Source organism: Pseudorasbora parva, chromosome 7 (genome assembly GCF_024679245.1).
Source record: "Pseudorasbora parva isolate DD20220531a chromosome 7, ASM2467924v1, whole genome shotgun sequence".
Taxonomy (NCBI): domain Eukaryota; kingdom Metazoa; phylum Chordata; class Actinopteri; order Cypriniformes; family Gobionidae; genus Pseudorasbora; species Pseudorasbora parva.
The window spans coordinates 37,092,063-37,116,370 of record NC_090178.1 but is presented as its reverse complement, the minus strand read 5'-3'; the positions used below and the strand labels follow the sequence as shown (position 1 = coordinate 37,116,370).

Genomic DNA, 24,308 nt, shown 5'->3' with positions numbered 1-24,308 from the left:
ATTCCCAGGCCATGCAGGACGTTAATACTATAACATATAAATGCAATAAGAATCTGGACAAGAATTTGGGAACAAAAAGGGGAATAAAAAAAAAAACATGAAAAAAAAAAGGGGGGGGGGTGTTCAGCATCTAAAATAAATCAAATATGACCTGGATATGTTCTTTTTAAGATTCCCTCGATTAGAAAATGAGTAAAAAGGGTGAAACAGTCTCATTTTGAGTGCTTCAGAATCACATCTTTCATATTAAAGGATTGCAGGTTACACCTCTTTCCTCTCTTTGAGCTTTGAGTCTTCTCATCCGGTTTTCCCTTCCTCCCTCGCTCTCATTCTGAGCATAACTTAGTCACAGCTGTGCATGGAACACCAAACCTCCCTCTTTCTCCATCCCCCCTTCGCTCTCTCTCTCTCTCTCTCTCTCCCTCCCTTTCTTTCATTGCCATCACTCTCTTCTCAGCATTATGTGATAAAATCCTTTCAGTTTAGAGGAGTTAGTGTAGTCCGTCCAGATCACCTCTTGGTATGGCACATGGAATACACTCATTTTTATCAGTCAGGCCACTCTGTCACATGGGTTCAGCTTCAGGACGCTCAGAGAACTGCAAGTATTGGTTGCTGGATTTGGGTACGTGCCTCGCAGGGCAACAACACTATCAGAAATGAATGCAGAGGTCGAAACGTAGCTTATTTAACTTATTTAGGAAGTTAAGATATGCAGGTTTATTTTAAGGATCACAACAGTTGATTACAGAATTATTGTTACAGAAACTACATGAAGAAATAGTATTTGTTATTGTCTGATTTAAATACATTGAAATGAGATGAGATTTAAACTGAAGGTATTTATCAATAATGTACATTATGTGGCATCTTAAAAGGTAAAGCTTGGTCATTGATTATTTATTTAACTGAACTTTTTGTGTCTGTTCGGTGTTGTAGTCTGCTAGTTTTAGAGATGTTCCTGTGTCTATTGGACGTTCTTAATATTAATTCAGTTATCACAATGTCACTTTCATGGAAATGTTATGCTTTTTTATTATTATTATTATTATTATTTTTATACAGATATGCATTAAATGCTATACTATGAATTGACAAGGAAAAACTCTTCTATGATGTTTTGGAGGTGTAAATTCAAAAATAAAGTATTAAAACTGTACTGTATTGATAATGAATAAAGAAAAATCATTATTATTAAAATAATTTAATAAAAAAAGAAACATTTAGTATTTTATCATAAAATGATATTTTTACAAATTTATTATCAATACTGAAAAATATGATCAATAATATTGTCATTAATAAATTCTCATTAATATTTGAAAAATCAAAATTGCATGGCTTTATATATATATATATATATATATATATATATATATATATATATATATATATATATATATATATATATATATATATATATATATATATATATATATATATATATATATATATATATATATATATACATAGCGAACGCAAAACTTATCAGGGGAAAGCAAAACTTTTGTGAGAGAACACAAAACCATTGTCAATTAATCTCATATTTTTCTTCTTCACCATGTCCCTTCAGGGGCTCCATATAAAATAATCTCTGTTTTCTATTTATTAATTTTTTTTGTAAAATGTCTAAAAGGTCAACAATAATTTAATCTATATATTGTGCACCCTAATTCCTCAAGGACAGGTGGCAATGTCTGACACACAATGATGACGTTACAGCAGGCATAAAACAATAGAATACATAAGTATCATCAGCAAAACTTGAAATATATCAGTGGTTTACTGCAGAGAAAATACTGTAAGGAATCAAATAATAATGTCAATTTGATGCTTGATCTGGTGAAGAAGCTGTCAGCGTTGAAGGCGTCAAAAATTATAGTTTTGAGGATATGGTTGAGATTGCGCAAATGAGCTGCTAAATGTACTGGAGAAATGAGCTCTGACCAGGACAGTTATTGAACCCTCCCAAGTTTCAAAAGGTAACAATATATGCTTTATTTTATTATTTTGTAATTATTATTAAAATATTAGGAGAGTCTGAGTGCATAGTCTGAAGCGCATGGCGCAGGTGCACTTAGTGTGTGTCCGAATCCACTTTTTGCTAGTTTAACGACGGAAAAAACTGTGGTCAAAAAGGGTTGTACCTAGTATCTTGATGAGTCGGGTGTGTTTTGGGCATAACGTACAATAAGGCAATCAGAGTGTCCTTCTCAACCTTCTATTAAAGGGTTACTTCACCCAAAAATGAAAATGTGATGTTTATTTGCTTACCCCCAGTGCATCGAATATTGCGCGTTCTGGCTTTAGTCTGTGCAAGCGCGGAAAGCGCCGGAAGTGGATCTCTCGCGCGTGTACGTCTCTCATTGTTTACACAGAAATTTGGGAAGTGTTACCTTTCACTGTGAAGATCTAAACATATTTAGGCGAACAGGACATCGCAATGGAAGAAGATTTCGATATATTAACAGACAATGTTGAATTTTTTTCACAACTCTAAAAATGCTGGGTTAAAAACAACCCAAATCAGGTTGAAAACTGACAAACCTAGAAATTGGGTTGTTTGAATGAGTCCATTCACTGGGTTCAAACAACCCAATTTCTGGGTTTGTCCATTTTCAACCTAACTTGGGTTGTTTTTAACCCAGCATTTTTTAGAGTGAGGGTTTCAACAACGACTACATTTTTCCCCCCTTTTTTTTTTACCGTGGACTGTCATTTGTCATTGCCCAAAATAGGAATATAAATTCACAATGGTGTTTATATTAGTTTTTTTTTTGTTCATAGGCTGTTTGATTTAGATGTCATGTTCGTGTTTATGTGCTCTGGGTCAGGACTCTGCTTGTTTGTGAATTCTCTTTACCTTTAAAAGGATAGTAATGATGATGCTGTCATCATTTACTCACCCTCAAGTTGTTCCAAACATAAATTAATTTCTTTCTTTTGCTAAACAACCAATTGTTTGATTACCCCTAGTCTTCTATCTTTTTATGTGTGTGAGTGTGTGCGTGCATACGTTTCATTATCTATCCCTGTAATAAAGATTGTCAGGCATATGCAGCAAAACATTGTGAAAGCTGTGCATGTGTTTGTTAGAGAGCCTTTATTATTCATTCAGACATAAGAGGCTCTCAGAGAAACAGACTGGGTCTGTCTAAATATTACCCATCAGTCCTTGAAGTGAGAGGCTGCATGAGTATGAAAACTGACGCACCACAAGCATGTGATATCACACCCACTTTACCTCAGTTGGGACGGAACGTTTCTTAAAAATAGTTCTTCAAAAAGTTGAATGTATATACAGTATATGATTTATACCTGGTATGATGTACAAATCACTGTAAGGTTCCTAAGAAGACGAGGAGACAGTCAGACAAATGCATAGTGTCCTCTACAGGCTCATTTCTGTGGCACTGAAGGCATGGTTTGTTCAGGTGTGAATTTAACGACACAGTGCAGGAGGAATGAATGTGTAACGGAACAGGAAACCACATTCACCACTGATATACAGTATCTACTGTAGGAACAACACCAACAGCATTTATTTTAAGGTGCCCGTGTTACAGTGCATTTATATATTTAAGTACTGAGTAATAATGATTACCCACATGTATTTACTGTAGGGTTAGGGTTTGGTTGAGGGTTTGTTGCATGAAATTATACATGATTTACTGTTATAACAATGGTAAATACGTGTAACATATGTAACAAGGACACTGTATAATAAAGTGTTACCAAAATGTATGTTGTGGACATGGGAAAAACCAACATGTCTGTGTTATTTGATTTATTTAAAGGCACAATATGTAAGATTTTTGGATTAAAATATCCAAAAAATTTCTTGAACAATGTTCTGGACTTGTGTACTTACATTATCCCAAATGTTTTCAAGGATGTTTATATCCAGAGAAATAAGCAATTTTAAGCAGGACACAGCCCATGTTCGTGCATCGCATATCAATTTCTCGATTTTCAGTTTTGTTTTGAAGAAACAATGGAAATACCTTAAGAAGACACTTTAATATATTATGTGTTTTATTAGAATAGGTGAGCAACTGTGTGGACACATTCATTTACAGAAAACGAATCATTGTTATATAGCTCAACATAGTTGGTCTTATTGTTTGAATCTCGTTTTAAGTATCTCGAAGTAGCAAATGCACAGAGTAGCATTATAACATAACTTTCAACACACTCAAATAATGTATCTAATACAACTGCAAAAGACGCTTTTCTTACTTTTATAATCTAAATTGTGTGCTTTGTGTCAGTGTAGATAAACACAACAGTTAACAACCAGTTCAAAGTTCATTTTGTATGTCCACACTGGTAATTTTGTGTGTGTGTGTGTGTGTGTGTGTGTGTGTGTGTGTGTGTGTGTGTGTGTGTGTGTGTGTGTGTGTGTGTGTGTGTGTGTGTGTGTGTGTGTGTGTGTGTGTGTGTGTGTGTGCGCACTTTACATGTCAGTCAGACAGTTTAAAATTAGTCTAATTGGACACTTCTCTTGGCCAGAGCCACATTGAGAGATTTTAATCAAATAAACTCTCTATTCTTTGTGAATCAGTCTAAATGAGCAATTACAATCAGTCGGTTCACAATGATTAATCTACGGACATCATTAATAAAATGATTTCAGGGACATTCAGAAGTTCATTGCTGACATAGAAGTGTTTGGACTTTGTTTACCAGGTGTGTGTGCGCGTGTGCGCGCGCGCGCGTGTGTGTGTGTGTGTGTGTGCGTGTGCGTGTGTATAAATACACAGAGTGTGAACTATGACAGACAGGTCAGACAAGGGTCAGCTACTTGAATATACTGTCCACAGTACGGGCACAAACTATTGAGACTGACAGCTGAGAATTCTTATTACAACATGTGAAAGAGTCAAGTTAGGTCGTCTTTATTCATATCACTTTATACAATACAGATACTGCAATAAACAGGGAAATAATCAATGATGAAAATTGCTGTAAAACAACTCTACAAAGACAATATGTGTCATCATTCAGCTCAAGTCAGTTCAGTGTTGATTCAGTTCAGATCAGTAACTGTGTAAAACTAAAACATTTTCAAATCAGTTCAGTTCAGCTATAAGTAGCTCTACAGAAGACAATAGGGTCGTTATTCAGCCCAAGTCAGTGGGGAGTTATAGACTGTCCATGTATTTTTACAGTGACAATCAATAAAGATGTATTTATTATCTCTTGATTTTTCCACTCCTCCCCTGAAGACCATTCATCAGAGGCTTTCTGCACATCAATAGACTTAAAAAGAATATCTTATGCAAGCTTTATGTAATGACATACTCTCTGAGGAGCAGAAGGCAGTTTCAGTTTTGAAGAGGGCTGAAAACAGAAACCACTCTGAAGTGAAAAGTTGAGCTATGATTTACATCACATTGTAGTGGAAAAAAACCCACTCACACTCTTAAACCTCGCAGTAAACCCCAGAATAATTAACAACTGATAGTCAAATCTGACTTTTGAAATATACATTTTCATTTTAGTTATTATATAATTATAATACTGTGGTATAATGACATTGCAGTAGTTCTGTTTTGAGAAATTACTAAGAACCGTATACTGTGTATTTTGCTTGAAAATGGTGTCGTGTAAGTGGACCCAAAGTAAATAGCTAATGTTCTCGCTCTCTCTCTTTCTTTCTTTGAAGACACGCTCTCAGTCTCCAGTAATGAAGGAGGACTTTCGGGCAGTGCCACGCTGCAGCCGGGTCATTTGCAGAGCTCTCCTGGACCCAAACGGCCCGGAAATACTCTGCGCAAGTGGCTGACCAGTCCTGTCAGACGGCTCAGCAGCGGCAAAGCAGACGGCCACGTAAAGAAACTCGCACACAAGCACAAGAAGAGTCGAGATGTTCGCAAGAACGCGGAAGCCGGCTCACAGAAAGACTCGGATGAGAGTGCCGCTACGCCACAAGATGAGACCATAGAGGAGGTTTGTGAGCATAAAACCAATGTAATACACACAAACCCATTACTTTTGTCAGGTGTATTAGCCGAGTGCAATCAGCTAAAAAAAACTGCATTAAATTGTGTGTCAATCAATGTATTATAATTGTATGTATGCATTAATGTATATCATTCGAAAGTCTGGGGACAGTAAGATTAGTTATTTTGTTGTTAATTTAAAACATTAATGCTTGAAAATGTCTAATGATAATATATATATATATATATATATATATATATATATATATACGCATATATATATATATACACACACACACACACACACACACACACACACACACACACACACACATATATATATATATATATATATATATATATATATATATATATATATATATATATATGCATTAAACATCATTTGGGAGGGTTTTAGCTTTTTATTCATATATATATAGGTTTTTCTATTTAACAAAAAATCCTGGAAAAATTTCCAAAAGAAATGATAATAAGAAATGTTAATTGAGCACCAAATCAGCAGGATTTTTGAAGGGTCAAGACACTGAAGACTGAAGTAATGGCTACTAAAAATGTACCTTTGCCATCTCATTTTAAAATATTGGTGACACTTTAGCGTGGAGAACACATATTCACTGTTAACTATGACTTTTACCTCGGTAAACTCTTAATCTGCTTATTAATAGTTAGTAAGGTATTTTTTGTAGCGTTTAAGTTTAGATATTGGGTAGGATTAAGGGATGTAGAATACATTCATGCAGAATAATGCATTAATATGCCTTATAAGTACTAATAAACAGCCAACATCCTAGTAATATGCATGCTAATAAAAAAACTAGTTAATAGCGAGAACTGAACTCTGGTGAAAAATGAGTTATTTTAAATTGTAATGATATTCCACAATATTACTCTTTCCACTGTATTGTTTTTTTATCAAATAAATGCAGGGTTGATAAGCCTAAGAGACTTTCAAAAACATAAAGACATTCTTACAGACCCCACACTTTTGAATGGTATATTCAATTGTATATCTATAAAATTATTTACTTTTTTAAAAAGAGCCCTATTGCAACAGTGAAATGGTTAAAACAGCTGGCGGACACGTAAATGTCTATGGTAGTTTGCTAGCTGCCACTCCTATCCTGGTAAATGCATTTGAAATGTCAATGAAGGCAGAAGTAAGTGTAGCATACTGTCTGCTTTTAAGTGTTGCGCTGTATGATTTGTAACTCTCTAAGTGTTATTTATGTCTTGTGGGTTCCAGTGTAGAGCAGTTATAAATACAGTGCAGTGCTTCCGCTGGAGATATTTTGGTATGAAAATTTGCCACAGCTGTCGAGCTGTTTCATAGCTTAACAATGTGTATTTCTTTCTTTCTGTTTCTCTATTTCTTCTGCCCTCACAGAGGATGAGAAATGAGGGATTGAGCAGTGGCACTCTGTCTAAGTCTTCCTCCTCAGGGATGCAGAGCTGTGGTGAGGAGGAAGGAGAGGAAGGCCCAGACTCTGTTCCCCTGCCACCCCCTATGGCCATCCAACAGCACAGTCTTCTGCATCAGGACTCCCAGGAGGACAAGGTAGCTGACAAAGCTTCACCAAATCAACATGAATGGTTTTTGATAACCATTTTGATTTAACATTATATTCTGGACTAAACTAAGTAAATAGTTTTTCAAAAAGTCAACATGAAATTTTATTTGGCTCTGTTACATACTTAACTTAAAATATGTTCTTGGTCTTATTGTGCAAGATTTATCAGTGCATATAAAAAAAGTGCATCTTGCATCAAAATGAAATGTAAATTGCTCCACCGCACAAGCTTAAGGACACAAGTAAATGAGAACTGAACTGAGCTGGACGATGACATCACTGATTTCTACAGAACGGCTTTATAGTTTAACTAATTTATTAACTGATGATCTTTACAATGGAACTGAATAAACACAGACTGACTTAAACTGAATAATAGGTTTTTTTAGGGATATTTTTGTTACATGACCGAACATTTTACTGTACCTGTCTTTTTTTATGGATCCTAAAATTTTGCATACTGGACAATTTAGCAGCTCTGTACAAACTCATGAGCTTCGTCATCTAAAGTGGCACACAGTCCTGTCAGAAGAAGCCCCACTTCGCCTTGATCTTCTGTTTAATATTTCCTAATTTAGTAATAGGCCTATTATCTGTGAAAATAGCAAGCAGTAAACTGGCGAATTTCAATAGTCTCATTACTCTCTGCATTTTACAAATATTTGGAATGCGAAAGACAAAATGATGCACTATATTGCCAAAAGTATTGGGACACCCCTCCAAATCATTAAATGCAGGTGTTCCAATCACTTCCATGGACAAAGGTGTATAAAATCAAGCACTAGACATGCAGACTGCTTCTACAAACATTGGTGAAAGAATGGGTCGCTCTCAGGAGCTCTGTGAATTCAAGTTTGGGAGCATGATAGGTTGCCACCTGTGAAATAAGTCCATTTGGGAAATTTCCTCACTACTAATATTATAACAAAGTGGAAGCAATTGGGAACAACAGCAACTCAGCCAATAAGTGGTAGGCCACGTATAATCACAGTGTGGGTTTAACGCATTCTGAGGTGCACAGTGAGCAGAAGTTGGCAACTTTCTGCAGAGTCAATAGCTACAGACCTCGAAACTTTGCCCTTCAGATCAGCTGAAGAACAGTGCACAGAGAGCTTCATGGAATGGGTTTCCATGGCCAAACAGCTGCATCCAAGCCTTACATCACCAAGTGCAATGTAAAGGGTCAGATGCAGTGGTGTAGCACGCTGCCAGTGGACTCTAGAGTAGTGGAGACTTGTTCTCTGAAATGATGAATCAAGCTTCTCTGTCTGGCATTCTGGAATAATCTGTATTTGGTGGTTGCCAGGAGAACGGTACTTGCCTGACTGCATTGTGCCAAACCTAAAGTTTGGTGGAGGGGGGATTATGCTGTGGGGTGGTTTTTCAGGGGTTGGGCTAGGCCCCTTAGTTCCAGTGAAAGGAACCCTTAATGCTTCAGCATACCAAGACATTTTGGACAATTCCATGCTCCCAACTTTGTGGGAACAGTTTGGAGATGGCCCCTTCCTGTTCAAACATAACTGTGCACCAGTGCACAAAGCAAGGTTGGTGTGGAGGAACTTGACTGCTGGTTTGCACAGAGGTTTGTAGTCCTGACCTCAAACCAATAGAACACCTTTGGGATGAATTAGATCGGTGACTGTGAACCAGGCCTTCTCGTCCAACATCAGTGTCTGACCTCACAAATGCCCTTCTAGAAAATTGGTCAAAAATTCCCATGAACACACACCTAAACCTTGTAAAAAGCCTTTACAGATGAGTTGAACCTGTTATAGGTGCATAGGGTGGGCCAACTCCATATTAAACCCTACAGATTAAGAATGAGATGTCATTAAAGTTCAGATGCATGAAAAGGCAAGTGTCCCAAAACGTTTAGCAATATAGTGTATATGGAAACAACAGTAGCGATTCAACAAACTTTTTTTTAACACATATCCACTTTGACAATAACAAAACAGCACAAATAGATCTTGGCTAATGACTGAGCTGTTCTGCAGCTGAAATGAACTCTGTTTGCATCATTTTCCTGTTATCACTGTAAAGCTGCCGTGAAACTCTATTGTACAAAGTGCTATATAAAAAAGGTGACGACCTAGGCTGTGCAGTCAGTATTAAAGGGGTGGTTCTGTGTTGTTGTTTTTTTTCTAGGCTTGGTTGTGTTTATGGGGCGCAGAATAACATGTCTTAATATTTTATTTTATTTTTACCTTTATTCCACACCGCTGTCTTCACTGTCCTTTGAACGGCTCGTTTGCTTCCTGCTTCTATGAAGCCTATCCCTCCGAAAAACGCAATGGTCTTAAATTGGTTAGATGGCCAAATGTAGTTTCATGTAATTTTATTGGTTAAAGTGCCAAGCATAGGTTGTCCGGAAACGCCACGCCCCTTACCATTACGGGCAGAAGTCACATCTGGGGCAGTGTTTATGTTAATAGCAAGGGTTTATGATCTCACCAACCCAGGAAGAAGCTTGTTGTAGTCTAAACCAGCCGTTTTTGTTGGTAATAATCTGCCGTAACATTAAAAGACAATATCTCCGTTTGCATTGAACTTTCAGCGATGTAACTTTGCAGATACTGTTTATGCTCAAGCAGCAACATTACACACTAACTAAAGTTAAAAAAGTGACATTGCATGCAACCACCCCTTTAACTAACAGTCAAATAGGCTATCTTACAAATAGTTAATGCAGTAGTTTAATGCCGATTAATTTAATAGTGCAGAGTTTAAAAAATAATAATTACCATTGGGATAGAGTGAGATGCTCTTTAGGTTGAGGGGTAATTTTCTATTTCGCATTGAAATTTTTCACATTACGAAAGTAGAATGTGTTGCAAATGCCATTTCATATTGACTTTAACCTATGGTAATGATAGCTTAGAAGAAGACCAGTGTCAGGCATTTCTAACTTCTGTCTGTTTTCTCTTTGTTTCTTTAATGTTCTCCAGCATTATGTTGATTTCTGTTCTGCCTCTGTTTTGTCTCAGTTTCCTTATCTCTCTATGTAGTCTTCTCTCCTCCAGCTTTCTCCTGTTCTTTCCTTCTATTCCATCTTTTTTATACGTTTATACCTCATCAGCATATGTTCCTTCTTGTTCATTAATTCATTTGAATACTGCACATGTCCTCAGTTGTGCTTTGCCAGAACTTGAGGCACAGATTAAGTAGCATTCTGACTGTTAAAGCCTGTGAAAGTCCTTCTGTGAAGGGCCATGTGTGCACTTACTCTTTACCCAAAACAACCCAAATCTTCCAAACCAAAGTTCCTACTTCCGTTCCCCCCATATTAGTCCCTACCACTCTGAGATCAGCCCCTGATTGGCTGGCGGATCCAGAAACCACACTCATTACCATATTTGGACTGGAATGTTTCCGCCTTCAGTGTCAGAACACTACAATGGTGAGCATCGTTGAAGATAATAAATTAATAAATGAATACATTAAAACAAATTATCTTGAAATTTGGTCAATTATGTAACCATAACCCAAAAGGGAAGTCACTCCACTTAATAAATTAGTCCTCATGGGAAAAATGAGAGGTAGGGCATTGTATCAGTCCACTCGATGTACAACCAATAAATAATCAATTGATGAGTAAGTGATATATCCCTAAAAAGATATTTTGATCATTTTTGTTTTGTTTTTTGTTTTGTGAAAATCATAACAATTATGATAGTCCAACCTTTGTGAGATTCTTAATATTGTTGCTTGTTTTCTTTTTTTTTGCATAGACTGCCTCCCGTTTGTCTGGACGTCCCAGCAGTTCAGAGACTCCGAGTGCAGCTGAACTGGTCAGCGCCATTGAGGAACTCGTCAAGAGCAAAATGGTAGGAGATCACAGAGAGAAGTCCATCTTTTCACATTAAATACCTCTGAATTGTCGACTAAGTGATTTTTTTCTGTTGCTCAGAGTCTGGAGGACAGGCCCAGTTCTCTGCCTGTTGAGAAAAGAGACAGCAGTAGCCCTTCCTGCATACCATCGGATAACTCCTTCCTGTCTTCCTCCTCTCCTATCGATGAGATGGACGAACGCAAGACTGGCTTCCTCAAGAGACGACAGTGCGTCCCCCTCTTATTTTCCTCAAATATTTTATCTTTATTGTTATTGCTCTTGGTGTAAAAATCAAATCTCTTGTGTGTAGCCTTGTAAGTGACTGACTTGGAATACAAATCACATTAGGGCTTTATCTCTCAACAAGTTTTCAGCAGATGGTAGCATATAGGTTTTTTCTTCTTCTTTTTTCCCTTAAAAAAAGCAGGAATGACACATACATCAAAAACGCAAGAGCAAAAGAAGATGAAAGAAGTAACTAGTTTAGGACAGAAATGAGTCGTACCGTCTTGATACATCATAGAAAGTAAAACTAACTATTGAGTGACTTGTTTTATGACTCCTTACTTTCTTGGGATGCTTGTTGAGTTTAAATTAGTTAATAGTTAAATAGCTATTTTAATCAATAGCTAATTTAAGATAGGTACAGGATGATTTATAATATTGGTTATGTGTTACAATATATCATGCACACTGTCTCCAAATCATTGTGTTTGCTTTAAAGAATCGGCAAACTGGGTCAAAGCTATAGTTTGAACTTTGAGTATCGCATTATTATGCTTGACATTGAGTTGAGTTATATGTAGCTTCACAATTATTCTTTTATAGAGTTCAAACCATTGAGGAACATTAGCTATATTTCCGACGTTGCTAGTTTAACTTAAGTGCTAAATTGGATTATTGCTTAAAACATTTGGGTTACACTTTATTTAACGGTGTCTGCGAGTGTTATTTGATGGTGTCTTGCGTAATAATATGTAACTACGTGTGCTTACTATAGTGTTAAGGTTAGGGATAGGGGTTGGTTTTGGGCTAATTGCTTGTAATTATGCAGAATTTATAGTTATTACTACAGTACTGCCCTACAAAACAAAAAGGCAGTAACTGTATTTTTGGTTAAAAATGAGTTATTATCATTTTCATGACATTCAAGGCATCCTTTGTTATGTGACAAAACATCTTATCTCAAATGTGTGTCATTTTGGAGAAAAATGGTAGTCGTTTGTACAGTAACTGCAAAAAGCCCTAGTAAAACAAAGCATGAGTACAGTAACATCCAATACTGTATTCTTGTTATGTTTTACCTAACAAAAAATAACCGTGTTGCTGCGCAGTGAAGTTACTGTTTCCATGGTGAACACACATAATATATAGAATAGAATAGAATAGAATATAACTGTCCATAAACACAGCTATCGGTGCAAGAGTTATTCTTTGTCTGTTCAACTTAAAACAGTCTCTTCGCGGCCGCTGTTTGAAGACTATGTCCGCTGTTTAGAGAAGGTAGCGAGTTGTGAGCAAAACTGACATCTTTCTCTTTACTGTAAGCATCCATTCTTTCAACAAAAACAAACTGCTGCAGAGCAATTATATTTGGATTCCCCTTAATTATATTAACGTATGAAAATGTTGTCCCTCTGCATGACTGCAAGCTTCTGGTTTATCCTATTATTGTAGGCCTAATGTAACTTATGAAGCCAGGCTGTGTTTTTGTGTGTTGGCTTTTCCTTCTTCATTTTCATTAAGGGTGCAAAATTATTAATTTATTATTGTGTTAGTCATTACTTAGGCATTTATTAATGCCTAATTCATGCATTATTTTGCCATGGACCTAATTGAAGTTATTCCAATGAAACATTGTGATATATAGACATCAATATACATATATTGATCAGGGTGAAAAATATTGACCTAAAATGGTCAAATTAGTTTGGGTTTGGTATATCCATGTTCAGGAAAACAAATGGTTCCAATTATTTCAAATACAGTGTATCTAACACTCCCAGAGCCCAAGTTGTGGCAAAATAGCTTTTGGAGAATCTGTAGTTACTGCCTTTTTCCTTGGTATGGTGCCACGTTTTGGGTAAGTAATACAAAGCAAGAATACAGTAACTGCAAAATAGACGTAAAATATCAAATAAAAATAAGGATTGATATGTACAAAGAATAAGCTAATATAAAGTAACAAAACAGCCACATGTTCAGTAATCTACCTACAACTACTTGGGCTGGATGACAGGATAACTTTAAAGTCATTTTTCTCAGTTCTGCACTCTATGTAGTTACTGCCTTTTTGCTTTGTAGGGCAGAGTAACAAGGACAGAGTAAATAAAGTAAGAGAATAAAGTGTTTCCAACATTTGCGCATAAACGCAGCGTTTCTATTCAGTGAGTCGAAGAGAACAAAAATGGCCGCTTCCTGATAAACTGGCACTAAAATCCACGATTGCATTTTATTTTACAGTTTGTGCACTTACATGTGCTTACAGTATGCTTACCTAAGAAAGTACTGGGTAATATAAGGTAATTTCATGGATTACAGTTAGGTTTAGGGATTGTTTCAGTGTTAGTACCTAGTTATTACCAAGTTATTATAATTACTATAGTAAGGACATAGTATGGGACTGAACGGGACTGTAAAATAAAGTACTACCAAAATCACAAAAAAAATAGGTGAAGCCACTGCATATTTGTATAATATTACTCTATAACATTTTTTGCATATAAAAAAAAATACACACAGACAAAATGTAATAAACATGGTTTGCTGTTTGGGAATGCAGTCATGTAATACCATTCTGGGAGGTAATAATAATTTTTTGATGACTTTTTACTAAACACTACAAAACAGCATTTCAGATGCTGTGCAACAAGTCCCACTTGTTAGTCCAGTTATGCCTTCCCATCGCAAAGTCGCGTCTTTTTATCAAACTGTCCTCCAAAAAAATACGACTCTATAGGTCGTTTTTCAAGCACCTTATTACAAATTAAAAATAATAACAGTGTCGTGTTCCATGTTATGACTGTCGTTACAATCAAAATGCGTGTTCATTTTAATGCAATGCGTGGACTTTTTACCACCATTTGTCATATTTCCATTTAGCAAAAATATTTCTTTTAATTTACAACTACACCCACCCATCCCTAAACCTACCCAGTGATTTATAGTGCATACACACTTTATGAGCACATGTGTTCCCTGGGATTGAACTCACGATTGCATGATCACATGTTTTTGTTGTATAGTGCAATGCTTTACCAACTGAGCTATGCAAAACCTGAAATATTAAGCAGATCAAAAGGGAAAAATGCTTTAAAAGGAAAGTGTCCTGCTGTCAATAGGAGCACAACTTTAGAAAACACTCCTATGCGTTGTATTTCATAAATTAAAATATTGTCGATATGGGCACAACTTTGGTAAACGAGTCGTTTAATCGGAAAAAAAGTCACTTTCGAGTTCGAGTTTTCGAAACGAGTCGAAAAAAAAAAGTCGTATTTCGAGGAAGTGACAAATGACCTGATGAGGACATGTTGCTTTTTATGCACATCTAGTAATATATTCAGTAAATTAGTTTCCATCAAACATATAATTAAAAAAATCATAAAATATATATATAACTCAATTAAGCGCATGTGTTGTTTATGCATTCCACATGTTTAGAATTTATACGCATATTGGCGATTTTTATCTTGACGTTTGCATCCAGTGTTTTTTATGCATTGCCCCAAAATGCACAAAAATTGTTTTGATGGAAATATAGCTGTTGAGTCATTTTAATAAGATTTCTTTATTAGAAATATTTTTGCAGATACTTGTTTCTTTTCATTTCACCTTTCATGTTGGATTGTTTTTGGTTGAATGTAATTTTTATTTTATTTTTTTCAGTTATGTACTGCTGGAACTGGTTGAGACAGAGAGAGACTACGTGAGAGACCTTGGTGCGGTCGTGGAGGTGGGCTTATATTCAGTTCTTTTAACAAATACTGCAGTGAGATCACTATGGTGACCACTTGTAACCAATCACATTTATTCAAGTAAACATAATTGGCAGCTGCCGTCAGGGTTAAGTTCTGTATCTATTGAGGGCTTACACAATTGTTGTGAATTGATCACGTTTTAAGTGTCACTGTCTGCATGATAATAATACTCATGTTTTCCGGCACCTGCAGGGCTACATAAGCAGGATGAAGGAGGAGGGCGTACCCGACGACATGAAGGGCAAAGATAAGATTGTCTTTGGGAACATTCTCCAGATTTATGACTGGCATAAAGAGTATGTGAAAAAAAATAAAAGCTTCCATCCTCTCTAATACCGTATTTAGACAGCCTGCTTTAATTTACTGGCAGTAATATTAATGTAAAACATTAACGTGAACCTCTGATCTTTGTAGCTTCTTTCTTGGTGAACTGGAGAAGTGCTTGGAGGACCCTGATAGGCTTGCGCCCCTGTTTATCAGACAGGTATGATATGATTTGTGGACCCTAACATGCAGTACATTCTATATCTTTCATTCCATTTAAATATGTATAGATATACATATTTATTTTAACTGTCAACAATCATCATCGTTTTATGCATATATGCATAAATAGACGTATGAGTAAAACAAAGTGCCTGACAATTACGTAAGGAGTCCGGGCTGTTGAATTATTAGAAAAATAATACACACCCTAGGTGTTGATACAATACAATAATTATTTTTCTAATAAAACAACAAGATTTTGAAAAGAAAGTACGTGAGTATGTGCTTACCATACGTAACTAAACAATTTTGTGGCAAAAAAACAACACATAAAAAAACATGGAAATAATTAATTGTTTTTATCTTATAGTTTACTACTTTATTTTCTTGTTCAGTGTCATTTTGGTTCTTTTGCTGTTGTCGGCTAGCCTGACGCGGTCATACTCAATTCTAGTCAGAATATGAGTCTGAAACTACTCCATTGGGCTGTGATTATGGGGCGTGTTTCAACTGAACCAGGAAAGACCTCAATTGGATAGACCTACAACCAATCAGAACAACGAAGCGACGTCAACAGAGCTCAACTACACTGTGTTGCCAAGTCCGAGTTTTTTTTCCCAAGGGTTGTTTTCTACGTCCACGGATTGAAGTGACTATTATGTGATATATAGACCCATAAGTGCGAATTTTAGCAGGCAACCTTCCCAAAAAAACACACATCTTACCCCCCAAACACCTTTTTTTTTCTTTCGGAGAACCCCCTAGAAGCTATTGTTTAGGGGTAGTAGTTGGCGGGTTTTGTTGTCAAACTTGGCAACCCTGTCTGCACGCGCGCTGAAATAAACGATCTTTGCTGGTGTTGTAAAAAAATTAAATAATTTAATGATACACAGAGTACTTACCCAACATGATCATCATTTTTTAAAGAGAAATTGTGAAGGTGAATGCATATACAAACAATCTCTCCGTTTAAGATTTGAACAAATATAATCCAAGCCCCTTTGATGGCGTGATGATTACGTTACTGTTGATCATCTGTCCGTCATCGTCTAAAGCCCGCCCTGATGATCTCATTGGTCTGAACAGTTTCTGTTCGGAGATAATTAGTCCTCTATGGAGCGAGGCCAGACCGAACTGCCCAACCTAAAAAATGTGTGGGCGGGGCTAAGTTTGGCTGGCATCCAGGGTAGCTGTCGGCTGTAAGGACCTTTGAAATAACTGAAATCATTTGTCGAAGTGATATGGAACTGTAATGTGGTCAAGACCTTCCTGGAACTACTTTAGCGGTGCGTTTCCCTGAAAATAATTTCACACCTTAGAAGGTTCGCTAATCAATCAGATTCAACTAGAATATTCTAATTGTCATGTTTTATGTTGGTTTTAGTTTCTGTACTCTTAGTTATGTTCTTATTTCTTGTGTTTAGTTCCTATTTCCTTCATTTCTTTGGTTTCCATTGCTACTTTGTTTCTGTAGTTATTAATAGTCTATTAAGTTCTGACTTCTGTGTGTGAAATTTTTTTGGCAACAGGAGCGAAGACTGCACATGTACATTGTGTACTGCCAAAACAAGCCCAAATCAGAGCACATTGTTTCAGAGTACATCGACACATATTTCGAGGTAAGACTCAAGTCTACACTGTCTACATCCTGCCTGACATTTAAACATGAGTCATGAAAAGTGAGACAGACTCATAATCACACTCATCTTTACTTTGTGTCTTCATCAGGATTTAAAGCAGAGGTTGGGCCACAGGCTACAGATCACAGATCTACTGATTAAACCAGTGCAGCGGATCATGAAATACCAGCTTCTGCTGAAGGTCAGAAGCAATGTAGCCATTCCCTACAGTATAACCCATACATCATGCTTATGTAAAAATAGATGATTTTGAGAACAGATCATTATACTGTTTTATTTTAACATCCTTGTTTTAGGATTTCCTTAAGTTCTCCAAAAAGGCTGCTTTGGACACTGTAGAATTGGAGGTAAGTGTATTTGTTAAGACATGGGTTCGTTTTCAACTTTGACAAACCATCTAGTAATATCTCGTAATTTGACACAACACATTAATAATATACTGGCCAATTTTACACAGGCAAACAGGAATCATGTTTTCTTAAAAAATTAAATCTAGTTATTAACATTGCTGTAAATACATATGCTCTCTCACAGAAAGCGGTAGAGGTGATGTGTGTTGTTCCTAAACGCTGCAATGACATGATGAATGTTGGACGCCTCCAAGGATTTGATGTAAGATGCATTTCATTTTTACTAAAAAAATGTGAGTGTGTAGGTGGGGGAAGTTAAACGCAAAGCCATTAACAGCTATATGCACATAAATTAGCAGGAATTCCGATTTAGCTAAAAGACAACAAATGAAACCAAGAATTACATTTAATCATTCCGTGGAAAGAGTTTAGATGCCTGAAAAAATACACATTCAAAGCAACTAAAACACTGAACTTGCCTCCAAATCAAAAACAGGGGACCATCATATAATATCTCAAACTAGACTGCATAGAGTCTTGTGAAGGTTTATTATGCTAAAAATTGTTTGACTCAGTGTGTGGTCACATTTTGTAGAAATGTTGTTTTTGGGCATGTTTTTTTTTCTTTTTTTTTCTTTTCTTTTTTTCTCGCAATGTGAAGTGATGTGTGAAGCACACAATAGTTATTTTCAAACCAAGCAGTTTTCTGGCAAATCTGGCAAGTCCGCATGCTAACTTGAACCTTTTGTGAAACCTGTATAGGACATTTTTTGGCCCTCATGCAAAATTCCTGATTATGTGGATTCCTACTGAAATGAATGGATTTCACAAGCAAAAATTTGCCAAATAAACGTGGTAAAAGTGGCCGCACCTTTAATGTGAATAATAAGCATTTACCTTGTGATGGATTACTAATAATGTAAATTTAATTTCAACATTTTTATTCACTTTTGTACTTTAGTTTGTACTTTTTTGTGATAAGTTTACATAAGCTGGAGATTTTTTACATTTTTGAGGACTGAGCATTATTTATTTTATGTTTGTGTTCAGGGTAAAATTGTAGCCCAGGGCCGACTGCTTCTCCAGGACACCTTTTTGGTCTCAGACCAGGACGGTGGTCTCCTTTCTCGTATGAAGGAGAGGCGTGTCTTCCTCTTTGAGCAAATAGTTATCTTCAGTGAACCTCTGGATAAAAAGAAGGGCTTTTCTATGCCAGGTTATCTGTTTAAGAACAGCATAAAGGTATGTAGACGGAACGACTGCTGTAGAAAACACTGTATTCAAGACACAGCATAGCAACTAAATGTACATCATTCATCTCATTCTTCTTCTTTTCATCTCTCTGTACTCTGCAGGTCAGTTGGTTGGGTCTAGAGGAGAGTCCTGACAATGACCCTTGTAAGTTTATTTTGACCTCAAGGTCATCGACTGGCAGTACAGAGCACTATGTCCTCCATTGCTCAAATCGGATGGTTTGCCAGGCCTGGATCCAGCAGATCAGCAGCATCCTGGAAAACCAGAGAAACTTCCTCAATGGTAACGCATTTTTTGAGTTTCAAACTAAGTTACAAAGTAGGAGTTTATAGGTTATATATCTGATAACCAAATGTTGTTGGTGTTAAGCCCTGGATGGATGGATGGATGGATGGATGGATGGATGGATGGATGGATGGATGGATGGATGGATGGATGGATGGATGGATGGATGGATGGATGGATGGATGGATGGATGGATGGATGGATGGATGGATGGATGGATGGATGGATGGATGGATAGATAGATAGATAGATAGATAGATAGATAGATAGATAGATAGATAGATAGATAGATAGATAGATAGATAGATAGATAGATAGAAACAAAGTATCTTAACCTCAAGTTTGTCCACTGGGATTGTTCCTGTAATATGTGTACTATGGGTTGCTTTAGGATATAGGTTGTCCAATCCTGCTCCTGGTGTGCAGAGTTTAGCTCAAACCTGCCCCAAAACACTTGTCGGGAAGTTTATTGTAATCTTGATGACATTGATTGGCTGGTTCAGGACTGGAGCTAATCCTGTAGAATAGTGGCCCTCTCGGGCCAGGACAGGACATTCTAGATCATTCAGACATTCTTTGAAAGTCACCTTTAGGGCAGTCCATCAATTTAGATATTCAAGTGACTAGGTAGTTTTGAAAATATGTTGTTTGAAGACTTCAGCTGAACACAAGGGAAGATATTTTGAAGAATGTCAGTAACCAAACAGTTAACTGGAGCCATTGACTTCCATAGTAGGAAAAAAATACTATGGAAGTCAATGACTCCAGTTAACTGTTCGGTTACTAACATTCTTCAAAATATCTTCCCTTGTGTTCAGCTGAAGAAAGAAATTCATAAAGGTTTGAAACAACTTGAGGGTGAGTAAGGGATGACAGAATTTTCATTTTAAAGTGAACTATTCCTAATGTTCATAGCTTTATTCTTTTACTTTACAACACTACATGCATCTAAGAAAATGTGTTTGATGATTGAGTTATGTTATTTAACATAACGTGTCTCTTGTTGTCCACTCAGCACTGACTTCACCCATTGAATACCAACGGAACCATGTTGGGGCAAGCAGTCTTGGAGGACCCAGCAGCAGTGGACTTCCAGGAGGTAGCAGCAGCTCTTCCATGGGTCCCGGCTGTGGCTCCCGATCCCGAGCTTCCCGAATCCCTCAACCTTCCTCTCGTCTCCCTCAGCCTGTGCAGCACCACCACGCCCCCGCCCCAGATGACCGCACTTCAGGTACGTGCCCTCTTCCTGACCAGGACCTTAACGGTGAGGTCCCTAGGATGCGGGTCCTGGAGAGCCCTTTGAAGGAGCTACGCGAGGAAGCCCAACCAGGGACACCTATTCAGAGAACTGCAGTCGCACCCCTGTCTCTCACTCTAACGAAGCCTCGTCTAAGAGTCCCCTCACCTATTCTCTCCCCCTTGAACCCTCAGAACTTTACACCTTTCACACCAGGCATCCAAGCCCAGAAGGGCTCCCCGTTTTGGGCCTCAATGCCAGCTTCTCCCACTGGCAGGCCTGGCTCTTACACAGAGCAAAGTGACACGTTGAGTCGCAACCAGTGTCAGACTCGCAGGCACTCAGCCCACAGTAAGGAGTTGGACCGCATCAGTACTTGCTCCTCCACCAGTGAGCAGTCCCTGCACTCCACTCACAGCAATGGGGTAAGAGCCAAATTCTAGCTCCTGGCTTCAGTGAGGCCTAGTCCTGCTTCACCTCCAGCTTCATACTAACCCGCTGGGGTTTGCAATTGTGCGTTGTCCTGGAACTAAAAGAGGATTCTCACAGGCTGTTGTGGATATTAACTGGCCTGGTCTGACTGTGCTGCGCAACTAACAACGTACACTGTCAAGCAGGATAACTTCTCAAGAGTTTCTCAGAAACTCTGTGCATCCATTGACTATCTCTGCTGATTCTATCTGCTTTAAACTTGCAGGATTTGTATTTTCTTAACTGCCTGTGAAGACCTAATATGCAAGCTTTGGGAGCACGTAAACCAGCCAACTAACAATTACTAACACACTGTTTTCTTTTTAACCTGCTTACTGCTTTCTTGACAGATTTTAAGACAATTAAAAAACAACTTCCCCATAAAATTCCCCTGCAGACTTACTTCCTATTGAAACAAGAAGTGGGGGTGGGATATATCAAAGGGTTTGTCTCTTTTTTAAAATAGCAAGTAGGCTTAGTTACATCACAGCCATGGACAGGGATTTACTAGCAAGTCAGAAGCAGGCAGTATTGAGGGAATGGATATATTCTCATTCTACAGAGCAATTTATTGGACCAAAAATGTAGGTACTCCCAAACTGCAGGATGAGTCATCAATATATTCTGTCTGTTTCCTGAAAGAGAGAGATTTTACTTTTAAATGTGGATATCTGTGCAAATATATTTTATCAACTTTTAGCAGTCTGCTAGCATATAGATGGTCACTAAGTTAAAAGACAAGGCTTTTCAGCCACGAAAACTCTTATAGTGATTTAAAGGGTGTTAGATTTCCTCTCCTAACCAACAGAACCCTAAGGGGTAATCACACTGACAGTAATTTGCTGCAACAAAAAGGCCAGAAGTTATTATTTTTTTAATTAGTAGGCGATTAGAGGCAAGATGAGGAAAATAGATTTTTGGTGATGCAGCAAAGTTTAACATGTTCCAACGACTATCAGTAGGAGCATAGACATAGTAACCAACAGTACAGCATCTGGGCAGCTATTTAAAGCTACACTGTGTAACGTTTTAGTTTATTCTTAGCTAAAAACACTTAGTTCTTTCAAAAATATATGTGTTCATTAATATATATTTTCTTCTTTATAATACTTGTAATAGAGTATTCACGTAAGTTTATAATATGCCATTGGAAATACATACGGGTGAGGGGTTTGAATGCTGGTCGCCATGTTGCCCCTCCATCTTGAAAGTATATTAGCCAAAGAGTGTCATACCCGTAAATTCAAGCTTCGCCTTTTGCGTTTTAACACTCGATGGCACCGTGTCGAATGGGACATGGGGGATTGCCATGTTAATCTTGGACTAAATATGCCACCGTAGGAGTTAAAACGAAATTGGAATTGAGAGGAACTGAAACTGGATGGTCATATACCTTTTCACCGCTAGATGGTGGAAAATATCACACAGTTTAGCTTTAAGTGTGAACTGTCAGTGCGAATGACTCTTTAGTTTAACTTGAACTGCTCTCACTTGCTTCATTCTTGCTCTCTTAAATATCCAGCTCGCTAAATGTCTTCAACATTCTTCACTTATAAACATAGTAAATTAAATGTAGATCATGTAAAATTGGTGGTGTTGTGCTGACGGTTTGCTTATGTTTCTGCTCTCAGAGTGAAAGCAGCAGCAGCAGCAGTGTGTCGACCATGTTGGTGACCCATGACTATGTGGCTCTAAAGGAGGATGAGATCAGCGTATATCAAGGAGAGGTTGTGCAGATATTGGCCTCTAACCAGCAGAACATGTTTCTAGTTTTCCGTGCCGCCACAGAGCAAGGCCCAGCAGCCGAGGGCTGGATCCCCGGCTACGTTCTGGGTCACACCTCCACCATCATTCCCGACTACCCAGACGGAACCCTCAAGTAAGGATTGGTTATTAATTGTTTATTTATTACAGATAGACTAATTAGTCAGATCTAGAATGAAGAAGCACCATATTGTTTGATTTTTTGCTTAAATGGTTTGGTATGCATAGTGTCACTAATGTAATGCTTGCTAGCTCAATCGAGATAATATCATTTTGTCTATGCTGTCACATTGGTCTACATGTAAATTTCATGAAGTACTAATTGTGCTCTACGTTATGAAGTTTGACAGCAAACGCATTATGCCTTAAACCAGGGACAACCTTAGCCATGTGCGCTACTATTCATAATCACTGACACATGAGCAATATGAGCAAGAAATAATAATGTGTGCAATAATTATTTAGTTTATTATAAAAATACTAAGTGAATTAACATCTGTATGCCAAACGGCTATCCTTGTGTCACGTTTTTGACTGCCTAGTTTTTTTTTTTTAATCAAGTTTTTTGTCCTTCCTGTCTTTAGTTTCTCAGCCAGTTTTCTAGTCTGTTAATTAGGCACACACAAACACCAGTATTTTTAAAACCGCAGCTTTTTCTATGCGTTTTGGCCTTTCGTCCACACCTAAATGCAGTATCCGGTAGGGATGGATGGCTCGATACCACTATTTTGGCTTTGGTACGTTACCACAATCTAATAACGAAGTACCGATATTAAATCGATTCCACATGGTCTGATATTAGCACGGGTATATTGCACGCGAATGAGTATAATTATGCAAGTTTTGAGATTATGAAGTGGGAAATTACCACAAATGTTTATTAGTAAATTGATCAGCAAAGCTTATCACATCAAATCAGTCATTAAAAAACTTTCTTGTGAGAAATAATTGCAGCAAAAATCTCTCAAAATTAGCAAATTGCTTCTGGTTTCAAAAGACATCGCGCCTACACTAAAGCAATCTGCATAATCCGATTCAACATTTCACGTTCGTCTCGGGATGGATAACGGAAATCATTTGAACATGCAAGCAGTTTTATAGCATTTCATAATAACAGTTACAGGAGATATGAGCTCATAACGACACACACACTCCTGTAACTTAGAGCTCGCACATTACAAATTAAGTTTCCTTAAACAGTCAAATACCATAGACAGTAAAAGAAATGGACCCATTACGTCAACGGCGAAATAATGAAGTCAACCTAGGGGCACTCACTTCCTGATGGCTGAGAGAACTGCGCAGGCTCAGACTGAGCTTGAGGACGTAGATGTGACGTGAGCCTCCTGTCTGACAGCTGTAGGTCTTCTAGTAGATGTGGAAATTGAAAGCTGAATCACGTTGTTTAAATATTTTCTCCCGTTGCTTTTGGCTCACTATCGGCTTCTCCCCATTCTTCTCCCTTGACTTTATCAGAC

The 24,308-nt window shown here is 37.4% G+C and overlaps 1 protein-coding gene across 5 annotated transcripts in view; it reads left to right on the top strand.

The window, feature by feature from the left end:
• Positions 1 to 24,308, top strand: part of triob (trio Rho guanine nucleotide exchange factor b) — a 209,461-nt gene that overhangs the window by 173,425 nt on the left and 11,728 nt on the right. For 4 of the 5 annotated variants that reach the window (XM_067449218.1, XM_067449219.1, XM_067449220.1 and 1 more), the window contains 15 exons: positions 5,669 to 5,952; positions 7,351 to 7,521; positions 11,266 to 11,361; positions 11,445 to 11,593; positions 15,252 to 15,318; positions 15,536 to 15,639; positions 15,758 to 15,827; positions 17,359 to 17,448; positions 17,558 to 17,650; positions 17,766 to 17,816; positions 18,004 to 18,081; positions 18,870 to 19,061; positions 19,175 to 19,355; positions 20,374 to 20,589; positions 22,698 to 22,834. In XM_067449218.1, coding sequence (XP_067305319.1) covers positions 5,669 to 5,952; positions 7,351 to 7,521; positions 11,266 to 11,361; positions 11,445 to 11,593; positions 15,252 to 15,318; positions 15,536 to 15,639; positions 15,758 to 15,827; positions 17,359 to 17,448; positions 17,558 to 17,650; positions 17,766 to 17,816; positions 18,004 to 18,081; positions 18,870 to 19,061; positions 19,175 to 19,355; positions 20,374 to 20,589; positions 22,698 to 22,702 — 1,847 coding nt within the window. In that variant the 3' untranslated portion in view covers positions 22,703 to 22,834. Of the gene's footprint in view, positions 1 to 5,668; positions 5,953 to 7,350; positions 7,522 to 11,265; positions 11,362 to 11,444; positions 11,594 to 15,251; positions 15,319 to 15,535; positions 15,640 to 15,757; positions 15,828 to 17,358; positions 17,449 to 17,557; positions 17,651 to 17,765; positions 17,817 to 18,003; positions 18,082 to 18,869; positions 19,062 to 19,174; positions 19,356 to 20,373; positions 20,623 to 20,679; positions 21,021 to 22,697; positions 22,946 to 24,308 lie in introns of those variants that run through there. The other variant, XM_067449222.1, reaches the window with a different exon arrangement.